The following is a 12771-nucleotide window of genomic DNA, read 5'->3' on the forward strand; positions in this document are numbered from 1 at the left end:
TGTAAGTTCAAGTATGTGAAGTCTAGGCTCTGACCCATTTCCGTGTAAGATTTAGGGCCAGAGAGTGAGACCAAGGTTCTGAGATCCAGCAGTGTGTGTTGCTGGCAGGAGTATTTGCTTCCTGAGGTCAGGGGGTAAGGAGGGGTAGACTGGGAGACGGGTTGTTTCAGAGGATCCACTGAGCTGTATGTACTTCAGTAGCCGACGTTCTGAGTTCCACTTTCATGTCACAAAACAAGGATGATCTGGTTGTCTTTATTATGTTTTGACACAAGAGTTCTCAAACTACAGCCTCAGCTGAGATTTTACACATATATCTGAGTGTCTGCGTTTGTCAATTCACTTCTGGAAGTCACTCATTCCCCTGGAATTTTTTTATTGTAGTTTTCAAGGCAGGGTTTCTCTGTGTGGCCCTGATTGTTCTGGAACTCGCTCTGGAGACCAGGCTGGCCTCAAACTCATAGATCTACCTGCCTCTGCCTCCTGAGTGCTGGAATAAAAGGCATGTGCCACCATCACTGCCCCCCCCCCCGAATTTTTTCCCCTCTTTTTCCACTCGTGCTAGGGATGAAATCGAGGGCCTCTTGAATGCCTGCCATGTGCACACTCTAAAACAGAGCCCCACACTCGACTATTCCCCCGGAATGCAATGTGTCCTCAAAGCCCCTGCTTGGGCGGCCCTTGACGTCGTCCTCTCCTGTAGTTCACCCATTTCAGGTGCACTCTTGGGGTTCTTCAGATCCTCTTGCTTTGGCCAAAAGAGCAATCCAGTGCGGCCCTTCCCTCTGTCCCCAAGCTGTGTGCTCAGGGCCCGATTGCAGCCAAGTCTGCTGCAAGGTTAACAGTGCGTTCTGTTGATCAGCCTGCTTCCCCGGCCCAGCAGGCACACCTGGAGCTGATACTCCTTCCTAGTTCTCATCGCCATATTCAAATGTTTGCTTTCATTTTTATTTTATTTTATTGGTATTTTGAGACAGGGTTTCCTTGTGTAGCCCTGGCTGTCCTGGAACTCACTCTGTAGACCAGGCTGGCCTTGAACTCACAAAGATCTGCCTGCCTCTGCCTCCTGAGTGTTGGTATTAAAGGCGAGCCTCACCATTGGCTGGTACTTTCACTTCTAAAAAAATGTGTGTATGTGTGGTTTTGTGTGTATGAGAGTGCAGTGCCCGTGAAGGCCAGAAGAGGGCATTGCCTCCCTTGGAGCTCCTCGTGTTAGGGGGTTTGTGAGCCACCTAAGGCAGTGCAAAGGAGCAAACTTACATGCTCTGGAATAGCAGGGGTACACGCCCTAACTGCTGAGCCATCTCTCCAGCCCTTCTTTTTTCTTTTTTTTAAAAAGTATTTGTGTGTGTGTGTGTGTGTGTGTGTGTGTGTGTGTGTGCATATGTGTGTGCATGTAAAGGTGAGTGCTTTTCCTTCCTGGGTCCAGGGATCAGACTAAGGTACTCACACTTGGCGGCAAGCATCTTTACCTGCTGATCCATCTCGGTGTCCCGTCCCCCCCCCCCTTTCTCTTTCTATCTGTAATGTGGTCCAAGCTGTCTCTGAGGGTTTTGTTTGGTTGGGGTCAGGTTCTTTGTTATTGTTTTGTTTTGTTGAGGGTAGGGGATGAGACAGGGTTTCTCCGTGTATCCCTGGCTGTCCTGGAACTCACTCTGTAGACCAAGCTGGCCTCCAACTCAGAGATCCGCCTTGCTATGTAGCCTAGACTGGCTTGAGGCCCAGCCACTCTACTACTTAATTATTCCTTGGTTCCACCTGAGTAGTTTCGTTTCCTTCTTCACGCTGGGGTCTTCCAGCTTCAAGGCCAGCGAGTTCCCACCAGCAACCGGCAGCTTTGAACTTGTCTCAGCTGCTGGGGAGCGGCCGGCACGGAGGCTGTGGCTGCGCCCAGCGGCCCAAACAACTGCCCGGACAGGACCAGACCTGGCAGAGCACAGCTTCTGGCCTGGCACACGGGAGGGGACACCGGCAGGCGGGCGCCGCCCTTCCTGGCGGGAGCTGTCCTGACGGCGTCTGCATGACACCGAGGCCGCAGTTCGGCTGCTCCGGGGTCAGAGCCGAGGGAGGGGGCGTGGGCGTGGCGGGGCTCCGGCGCCAGCCTGCTGGAGGCCGCTCGGGTGGCTCCCGGGACGCAGGGGAGCGCAGCCCTCCCGCCGCGGGCGCCCTGGACCCGGGCCTGGGGCTTTCCGCGCCCAGAGAGCCGCCCGCCCGGGAAAATCCCGGCCCCCTTCCCGGCGCCGCGGCCCTGCCCGGCAGAGCGGGGGGAGGGGGTTCCCGGAATCTGCCCGGAGACCGCGCTGACGTCACTGGGCAGAATCGGCCCATATATGGGCAGCGCTTCCGCAGCGTCAGCGGGGAAAGCCCCGGCGCGGGGCGGACGGGAGGGGCGGGGCTTACACAGTCCGCGTTCGGTCCCGGGCGGCTTCTTCCCGGCCGCGGCCCCGCGCCGGGGGCCAGGACTCGGGACCAGAGGTCTGGATGCTCGTGCTGGACCCTAAGATACCTGGCAGGAGCGAGCTCCACGGGCTGGCCGCAGCCCGTTCTTCTCCCGCCACCCGCCCGGCTTGGAAGAAAAAAGACCACAGAAATTAATAAAGACAATTTTTTTTTTACTTAAATAGATTCAATAAAAAGTCAAACACACACACGAACACATCTCAAAATAGACTCTAGACACGAAGTGCGTGTTTCTTCTCCACAGTACTGTGCAGAGGGGGAGGGCAGGGGGCGGAGGTCCCTCCCTAGTGTCCCCGCAGGCTGAGTACCAGGCGGCGGGGCCAGCTCCGCCGCGACAGCCCCCTTCGCCCTCCCTGTTAAATACACAAATATATTATATTCAATATGAATTCGGTCTCTTCCCAGAAAAAAACAACAACGACAACAAAACATACAAAATACGCTGGAAGGAAGGGGAGCCATGTAAACGTCGAGGTGTGGAAGGACTGGGCGCAGGCGGGCGAGCCAGAGTCCAGTGTGTCCGCGGCGCCCCGGGCCGGGTGCCCATCGCCTGCCCCCCTCACCCCGGTGGGGGGCGAGCGCCCAGCCTCCCCGGCTGGGGGTGTCCGTACGGAGGAGGGGGCGCTCAGAAGGCGTGTCCTTTGACCCCGAGCAGCAGCTGGCAGCCGTTGCTGACGTGGGTCATGACCTTCTGCTTGAGCTGGGCCACTTGCTCCCGTAGGAGGCCCGCGGTGCTCGACAGCCCCGCGTTCTCAGCCTTGAGTGTCTTCACCTTGTCCTCCAGGCGCGCGATGCGCTCCAGCTTCCGCTTCCGGCACTTGGTGGCCGCCAGCCTGTTCCGCAGCCGCTTGCGCTCCACTTTGATGCGCTCCTGGTCTTCCATGTTGATGGGGGACACCGGCGGCGTGGCGTCGCGGCTGCGTGCCTCCGGTACGGTCTGCGGTTCCTCTTTAAAGGCGGAGGCGCCGCGACCCAAGCCCAGCTGCGCCGGGTGGCCGCCCGCGAAGGGTGGTGCATGTGGGAGGTAGCTGATGGTGGCCGTCGGGTACGAGCTCCCAGTCCCAACCGCGGCCCCGGCGCCTCCCGAGGGCGCAGAGGCTGGGGAGTAACTGCTGAGGTTGGTGTAGACGGGAGGCGGCTCTGGACCAGCGTAGACGCCCCCTGGCCCGGCCTGGGGACCCCCGCTGGCGCCCAGGGACACGTTGGGGGGCGTCACGTGGTTCATCTTGTGCAGGTCGTCCAGGGCTTTGACAAAGCCGTCCGCGAAGCCCTCCTGCTCCTCGGTGACGCCGCCTCCTGTGCCTCCACTGCTGCCGCCCCCACGGGGGTAAAAGTACTGTCCCGGAGGCGTGGGCGTCGTCGTGATCACGCCGTTGCTGTTGGGGACGATCAAACGCTCCAGTTCCGTGGAGGCGAGCTTCAGAGACGCGCCTGTGTCTGATCCCTGACCCGAAAAGTAGCTGCCTGCCCCACTGCCCTCTGGGCCTGGGCCGCGCGCTCCAGGGCCCTTGAGACCCCGATAGGGATCCGTCAGGTTGAGCGCCAAGGTGGGTTTCAGGAGTTTGTAGTCGTGTAGAGACAGACTGCCAGGGGTCCGACCGTATCCCGCCGCTGTGTATGAGTCGTCGTGATAGAAAGGCTGTTCCATTTTCGTGCACATCCGGGCGGTCTGGGAGAGGTCCCCCTGAAGGGCCGCCCTGGGCCTCGCTGCGGCGAGCGGCGGGCTGTCCTCGGCTGCGGCGGGACCCGGTGTCCGGTCGCGCGTCCTCGGGAACCGGAGACGGTCGGCAGCGGCCAGTTGGCAGCTGTGCGTAAAAGCGCTGCCGGGCTTCCGGACCTCGTCTCTCCCTCCGTGGTGCGCCCGCTTTCTCGGCGTCGCTTCCTTCAGTTACCCGCTCCCAGCAGGATCCAAAGCCGGCCCGGCCACCCTCAAGGTCCCCACCGCGCTGCCCCAGCCCCAAGCTTTTATACTGAATTTGTCAGCTGCGGAAGTGAGCCCTGATTGGCCGACACGGGAGCCGGGCCCCCGCGGCCCCCTCCTAGAGCGTGGGGAAGGGGAGGAGGCGGCTCGCGTCACTGTCAGGAAGCGCGTGTCCTTGTAAACAGCGGCCACGAGCCGGGTGGCTCCGCGCGGCTGCAGGGGGAGGGGCTGCAGAGATGGAGCCATTCAAGCCAAGGGATGTTGAGGGAGTGAGGCACACAGGGTTAGGACTGCGGGAGTCCACCTAGGTGAATATGAGAGCTTGGTACTCAGCAGGTGAGGTAGGGGTGCCTCGGGATATACCGGAAAAGTCTCGAGGGACCCAGGGTACCTGTGGCTTGAGAACTGACAATACACTAGAAGACCCCAGCAAGCAGGGAAGGGACAAATCGGGGAGAATTTGTTAACATTTGACCCAGGGATTAACTGGAGGTCCCAGGTACGAAGGGCTTGAAGGACTGGAATTGTCACAGGTGGGAGAAAGGAGTAAGGCAGCGAGGCTCAGGTACATAGAGTGCAGGAAATGAGTAGGGGTCCTAGAGGACATAGATGAGTCTGAGGAGTCTCCTATAAGTGAGAAGGGATTGTGGGGAGGGCAGTGTAGATATGCAGAGGTGAGCAAGGGTCCTCAGTACACTGAGGTGGAAGAGGTGGAGGATGGGAACATGTCTACCAAAGGCTGGGGTCACTTGGCTACTTGCAGAATCCTGATGGAGAGTTAGAAGGGTCAGGGCACAGCTTCCGAGCTTTAAGGGCGGACAATGACAGTAGGGTATCCGAGATCTGCCTGAGAAGATGACTCGGAGGATCCCAGAGACAAGGGCCTTTGCGAATGCAGCTGTACCTCGTGGGTGGTCCCTAGGCACCTGCATACCCTGTACCCCAAGCCCAAAGCCCTCCCTTAGTCACCCTGGGCTCGCCCGATACCCTGTCAGCTCTTGGAGAGCCGACGGGGCGGGATAGCTGGGGCGCGGTCGCCCAACCCCACTCCCTTCCTTAGAAACAGGCTAGGGAAAGAGAGCGAGGCAGGAAGTGTGGCAACAGCCCCGAGGGGAAGAGCCCGGCCCTGTCTCGTCATTCTGATCATACAGGACGGTGCGCCCTGCCCTGGGCCCTGCCAAATTCTGCTCCTGGGAAGAGGAACCCCGGCAAGCGACCCCCAGAAAGCCACAGCCCAGCTACAAACGACTGTCTGCTCTCCCCCATCTAGTAATGGTTCAGCCTGCAACCTCCGGCGACTACTAAGCCTGGCAGCCCGAGGACTGTTCCATTGACCCTCTGGAGGGGGATGCAGCCTGGGAGCGGGGCCTCATCACCAAGGCAACAGGCCGGAGTCCGCCGAATTGGATTGGGGGCGGGGCAACCCCCTGAATTTCTCCCCAGCATCCATATTAGGGCACAGGAAGAGGTGGGACCAGTGCAGTCTTGGGGCGGAGAACAAGGAGCCAGGAACCCAGGGTAGCTGCCAGGTCCCAGGGCGCGCCCGGGCCCCCGGACGGCTAGTCCGGACCAGCCTCGACCGCCACCCCCGGGGGGCCCCCGGCGGCCTGGCCCAGCCCCGCGGAACAGCTCTGGGGCTGAGTCCTGTCCCGCCCGCCCGGCTCGGACCCAGCTTGGCAGGTCCCCGCCTGCCCGCGGGCCTGGGTCGGACTTTGCCCCCGGCCCGTCAGGGCGCGGAGGGGGCGGGACGATGCCTTAAGGCATCCCCGGCGCCTGGGCAGGCTGGTACAGGGCTGCCTCCTCCCCTGGGTATGTGCCCTTCCCTTCTGCCAGAAGGTCTAGGGTCCCCTTTACCCACCCCATATCTTTGAAGTCTGGTTACTCCTCTTTCCTACTTTCATTTCATTTGGGGGTGAGTGAGGTACCTTCCACTACAGAGTACCTAAAAGGAGGTCACCTCCCTTGCTAAGGCGTCTCCCTCATCTGAGGACCTTCTTTCCACTCAAGTCAGAGGGCGAAAACCTCAAAGGGAGAAAAATGGAAGATCTCACAGCCCCTTCTCCAGGAAGGGCAAGGTGGGGTTTAAGTAGCAAGGTTCCCAGATAGACAGGTTGAACTTCCAAGTAGTACGGGGGCCACCAGAGAAAGGGGTGAGAGTCCCACCTCTTCCTTTTTCCCGGGCTCAGTCTCTGGTAAGACAGGAGGCTTCTTTAGAGAGAAGCTTAAGGACGGGGTTAAGTAGTAGACTCAGCTCACCTGGTGTGGGACAGCGGAGGAAATCGAGAGGCAAAAGAGAAACATCTGTGAAGGGGGAGGGGAAGTCCATCAGAGCAGGGGCATTGGCGAAGGCGGCGCTGGGGACATCCCAGGCTTTGAAGGATCCTTGTGACCCTTAAGTGCTCCCTCCCATCTTGCCCTTGCTTGAACAGCTCCCCTCCCCCACCACAGTCTCAAGGGAGATTCCAGAAGCCGCTGAGTCTGCGGGCATGCTGCCAGGCCTGTGTCTCCTGCCCATGCTAATAACTGCAGCTGACATGTGGCCTGGCCTGAGGGGGTGCTGGCCGCAGCGTTTGGGGGCAGGGCAGGACGGAGGGCAGCATGTTGGGAAGCCAACCTGCCTGTCCCACTGGCCAGGAGGCCACACTGACTCACCCATGCCACAGCTGAAGCTGGCTAGGCCAAAGGGAAGTCCTGGAGAGAGGCCAGGTCTACGCAAAGAGGGTCGAAAGGGAAGACAAGAGTGGGTGGCTGGGGGCGAGGAGGCAGGACAAGGGGAGACACCCAGAGAAACAGATGGGGCCAGGTTAGTCTTCTGCAGACATGGAGACTGGGAGATACTTAAGACAGGCAGACAGACTGTCTGAGAAATAGTAATTATTATTTTAATAGCTAACACTTATCTGGCTCTTACCATGGACCAGACACTGCTCTAAAGTGGCTTACATAAAGTCAGTCATTGGCTACTTCCAATGATCCAGGCAATTGCATGCTGTGTGAGTTTCCATTTAACATGAGAAACTGAGGCACAGGACATGAAGGGCCTTTAATAATGTCTCAGAACTAGAAGGACTAGAATCAGTATAGAGTCTGTATGGAACCAGAGCTGGCTGCCTCCTGAACACTGCTATGCTGTAGGTGGGCATTTATGGAGAGCCAGCAACACACAAAGCTCTGGTGGACTTTTGCAAAGGGTCCATCTTTTTTTCCTCAGTGGGAGAAGTAGAGCTGGGCACAGAAAGGTAACATGGCAACTATGCCAGAGTGGCGTCTTCCTTCCTCCTCTGTATAGGCGTTTGAGCAGCGGGTGGAGAAGAGGCCGACCGACCAGGGAGGGCAGGGCTGGCTAAGCTGGTACGGCCGGTTCCTGGCCCCTACCATCCTCACTCTTGTGGCCTGGGCACCACCTCCTCAAGTCGCCCTGCTGGCGCCAGGCCTGCCCAGCGTGGAGGGTGTGACATTGCCCCCTCCCCTCCCCCACACTGCCTGGGCTACAGATCAGCACCAGGCTGGCCCAGGTTTCCTCATAGCCCAGGGCCTGGGCCAGGGGCTACCACTCAGGATAAGGAGGAAGTTCACCCCCACCCACCCACAGTCTCTCTGGGGCTTTTGGCCTTGGCACCAGGGACTTCTCCTTCTTATAAATAGTTTGGTGACCGTTCTCCTCCCTGGCCCCACTGACCGGTGCCAGGGTTGCCACCAGGAAACTGGGCTGGGGGCTGCCTGTGAGTCAGCCAGTGGGCAGGCTGGGGCGGGAGCCCACAAGTCACAGCACCCAGTCTCCTGTCCCTGCCCCTGGGTGTGGACTGGTGGCTGGGCCAGAAGAAGCTAAGAATCAGTCCCAGAGGTCTCCATCTTGGAAGACCGCCAGCCACCTCCTTCCCCTATTCTGCGGTTTTAGGGGTCCATTGCCCCTCATCTGGACAGGAAGTTGCTGGGGTTTCTTGGAAATAAGCTCTATCCTCACACTGATTCAACTGGGCCCAGAGGGAGTTTCCCACACAGCTGCCAAAGACTTGGGGGCCTGAGCTCCACGGTGTCCCCTCTAAAAGAGGTATCAGTAGAAAACAACTCATCCTGCTTGGCAGGGGAATCTGGAGACCAGCCGGGAAGTAGGGGTGATGTTGGGAGAGGAAGTGCCAGGATCTCTGGGCCCCACAGAACCTCAGCAAAGGGTGTGTGAGGGGTGCAAGTGTGGTTGGCCTGTTAGGGCCTGTGTGAGTGCATGAGGCCTGCTCAGGGCTTCTGTCTGCATGTTGGTCCAACCCTGCAGGGGGTGTGGGCCTATTTGTGAGAGTTCAGTTCTGCTTTGTGTGGATGGGGTGAGGGTAAGACGTGTGTGTGTGTGTGTGTGTGTGTGTGTGTGTGTGTGTGTGTGTGTGTGTTCTATCAGATGGGTGATCTATGGCTCAGTTCTGGGCACACACATGGCTAACATTTGTATCTGGTGTGTGTGTGTGAAGCATCTGTACGTTTGCATGTGGTATATGGCTAGTCTCTGGGTTTATGTGTATAACCTGTAACTCTGTAACTGCTCACCCCCCCCCCCCACACACACACACATATAGACCAGCCATGGTTATACATACATTCCAAACACAGACAGGGGCAGAGGGAGAAGAGGAGGCATACTTTATGTCTGTTTTTGTGGCTTATATGTACCAGAGAGAGAGAGAGAGAGAGAGAGAGAGAGAGAGAGAGAGAGAGAGAGAGAGAGAAGCCTAGTTGGTCTGTATGGTGGTTGTGTGTGTGTGTGTGTGTGTGTGTGTGTGAGAGAGAGAGAGAGAGAGAGAGAGAGAGAGAGGAGATGTGGTCTGGCTGGCTGTATGTGTACGTGAGAGAGCATGAGCTCTGTGTGGTTCATGAGCAGCAGTCTGTGTCCCCAGCCTGTCAGGGTTCTCCATGCTCATGTGTTCATAGATGCCGGGCTGTGGCTTGTAGAAACAAGCCTCTCTGCATTAGGTATTATTGTCTGTCCAGTCTGCACTTGAGAATGTGTCTATTTGTACCCTCCTGTGTTAGTTAGGTCCATTAAGAGGTGACCATAGCTGGACATGGTGGCACAGGCCTTGAATTCCAGCACTCAGAAGCCAGAGGCAGATGGACCTCCGTGAGTTCAGCTGGGTCTACAAATTGAATTCCAGGCTAACCAGGGCCACACAGTGAGACCCTGTCTCAAAAAATAAAAAGCAAAACTCAAGATGACTGTGTGTAAGTCTTCATCTTCAAATGTATGTGCCACAATTATGTTGGTAGGTAGGTGCCTGGGGCACTCTGAAATGGTATGTAGGTGACTGTGACGCCTCTGTCCATCTGTCTGTGGATGTATGTTTGTCTTTCCCGTTTCTGTAGAGTAACAATATTACTTGTGCATGTGGCCTAGAGGCTGTCCGTTTGCCTCTGTCCTTTCTGGGAATGTCAAACCACAAATGTGCACTTGTGTGTGCTGATATCCAGCCTGTGTGCAGAGCTGTGTTATCTGGGTCACACCTATCCTGACTTTGAGCTTTGTTTGAAGTTCTGGGGACTGAATTCACTGCCTCCTCATGCTTACCAGACCACTGAGCCACATCCCCAACCCCGTCTGCTTTTGATCTGTGGCTGCCTTTGTGTGTTCTCTCTCTCCCCTCTACCACTGAATCTCCAGAGTCTTTGTTTTTGACTTGGCTGTCACTGTATGGGCCACTGCTGGGTGTCTTAACCAGATGGATGTCTGCTTTCCCAGTCTGTCCCTGACTAGATGTCTTAGTGGGTCACAGAGGTTTGTTCCTCTGGACTGGCTGAGGGTGACCGCGTATTTGTGTACATTCTTGCAGAGCACCCCCACTTCTCCCCCCTCCCCCGCAGTCTGGCCACCCTGGGCCATGTTTATTTTGCCCCCAGCCTATGTCTGCCCTGCCCTGGGAGTGGCTGACCCTCTTGTCTGTCCAGCTAGCCAGCCACAGGATGTTCCCGAGACGTTGTTTCCGGCCACCCGCAGGTCAGGACCCAGGCGTCCAGGGTGGCGGGGGTGGGGCTTTATCGTGTGTGTGGGGGTCCTTGTCAGGGCATGAGAATGAGGGTGGGGGGCGGGGAAGGGACTAGCCCAACAGGTTCCGCCTCATTCCTGCCCCGCCTCTCACTTCCTGGGTGCCAGCCCGGGGCAGGGGTGGACAGAATGAACCCCATGGCCTCAAGAGCGCGTGGGTGGAACATGGAGTAGGTGTTTTCTGCTGGGCACCTGGACACCCAGGTCTGAGACACTCCTTCCTAGCTCTGAATTCGGAGCGTCCCATCTATTATTCATCTAATCAGCACAACTACTCAACGAGCTGGACATAATTTTCAAATGGGGAAACAAGTGAGGGAAGAGATGGGATTTGAACGGAACCGAACTCTGCACGCAGCTACTGCTTCCAAAGACCCACAGGCAGCTAAGCAGCCACCTCCCCCTCTGCGCGAGGTGCCTGTGGGGTGCAGTAGGAGCCCCAGTCCCCGTGAGGCCAAGCTTTCAAGGGGGGTACCCGCTTGCTCTGAGTCAAAAAAGCCCCTGGATGAAATGAATAAGAAAACGATTTTAACCGTTTCATTGCCACGATAGGCTCTGCCAAAACTTCCTGTGGGCTGGTGGGTGGGGGCACAGGGTTCCCGGAGCCAGGCCGGGGGAGGCTCTGTTAATTTAGGGATGGGGGAAGTGCCCCCAATGAATTTCGCAATGGTCAATGAAAAGAGACGCCAGCCTGGCCTCCAGTCGTCTGAGGGGTAGCCCCCTCACTCGAGGTCTTCAGAATTTGATTCCTAGTCCTGGATGCCTGGGGGGGGGGGGTCCCAAAGTCCCCTCCCCAGGGACCTGAGTCATACACAGGGAAAGCCGAGAGGCATGAGTCACCCAGGCAGAGCAAGGCGAGTGAGGTCGAGTGTGGCCTGGGGACCCCAGGGCTGGCTTGAGTCACGCACGCCCTGGCCCTGCTGACCCCCAGCCCCGCGGTGCAGAGATCAGGAGCGGGAAGCACATGGTCGGAGGGAGGAAGGGTAGAGCGGGAGGAAGCAAGCGCCCGGCCGATCCAGGAAGCTGTTTCCATGGCAACGGGGGGGCTGTCTCAGCTCTCCGGAGGAAGGTCTTCCCAGCAGGGACTGCCCCGCCCAGCGAGCTGGGGAAGCACCCGTTCGTTCGGCCCTGGGGCCCCAAGTTTCAGATCGGGCAGGAAGGGGTTAACGGCAGTCCCCCTCGGAGTTTCACCTGCGCTCCAAAGTCTCTGGTTCCGCAGCACTGGCCCCCGCGCGCTCCCGCACGCGTACAGCCACCCCACCCCCGGCTTGCACTCGCACGCACAACCGCGTCGGGCTCCACGCACGCAGTGAACTCCTTCGTGACTCACGTCACGAACGACGCACGCGCCCCCGCAGTGCGGGGTGGAGTCCTGGGGGGGGGGAGTTGCGGATAGCGACAGTGGTGCGCATGTCGCTGCCTCCACTGAGGTGGCTGTCTGATGTGACTTTGACACCCTCATCCACACACAAGGTCACAAAACAACTCCGACCCACAGTGTCACACGGACACAGGATACACCTGCTGCACTCTAGCAGAGACCCCTGTTGGGGCAGCCCTGCGAACACGGAGAGAATCACACAGGCACACGGGGACTCACACCCAGAAGCAGTTTCTCAGCACATCGGCCATATAAGGTGTGTGTAGATTCACAAACATAACCATATGCACACACAGAAGTTTATATATGCCACACCATTGAGGCAAAGTATAACAGCCTCTGTCATCTGGGATTTGGACTGTCCCACAAGCACCCCTCACATGGAAATTATGGCTGAGACAGCCATGTCATCACCGAGTTATCACAGGTGACATACACAGACACTTTGATTGTTAAAGCCCGGACTCATGATGAGGGCACATTATCACAGAAAAACAAGAGCTGGAAACAAGTGGAGCATCTACTAAAATAATGGCATTTCTCAGAAACATGGATTCTACTCAATTGTGGAGCAAGAAGAGCAGTAGAATATGGTTACAGACATAGATCCTAATGCCACCCAGAGGCAACAACTGTCCTCACACAAAGAACAACAGACACAGACCCAAAAGAAGGCTCACACTGAGAAGCCTGTAGCTGGCAGACCAGGAAGACGGAGTCAGAACAGAACAGTCAGGTGGACTCTGTTTGGACCATGCAGAGAAATACGAAGGAGTGTGAATGAGGCTCCCTGGTACTCCTAAACTTGAATTTTTGTGTGTTTGGAGACAGGGTCTCACTCTGTAGCCCTGGCTGGTCTTACTCTGTAGTCCTGAAACTTGTTAAGGAGGTCATTCTAGCCTTGAACTCAGAGATCCACCTGCCTTTGCCTTCCTTGTGCTGGGATTAAAGGGCTGAGCCACCAAGGCTGACTAACTATAACCT

The 12771-nt window shown here is 57.5% G+C and overlaps 1 protein-coding gene across 1 annotated transcript; it reads right to left on the reverse strand.

Moving 5' to 3' along the window:
* Positions 1 to 2948: 2948 nt before the first annotated feature.
* Junb (JunB proto-oncogene, AP-1 transcription factor subunit) lies at positions 2949 to 4348 on the reverse strand. The gene has a single exon (XM_006998369.4). The coding sequence runs from the start codon at positions 4118 to 4120 to the stop codon at positions 3086 to 3088; it is 1035 nt and encodes a 344-aa protein (XP_006998431.1). The 5' UTR covers positions 4121 to 4348; the 3' UTR covers positions 2949 to 3085.
* Between the last annotated feature and the right edge of the window lie 8423 nt (positions 4349 to 12771).

Source organism: Peromyscus maniculatus, chromosome 5, assembly GCF_049852395.1.
Source record: "Peromyscus maniculatus bairdii isolate BWxNUB_F1_BW_parent chromosome 5, HU_Pman_BW_mat_3.1, whole genome shotgun sequence".
Classification (NCBI taxonomy): domain Eukaryota; kingdom Metazoa; phylum Chordata; class Mammalia; order Rodentia; family Cricetidae; genus Peromyscus; species Peromyscus maniculatus.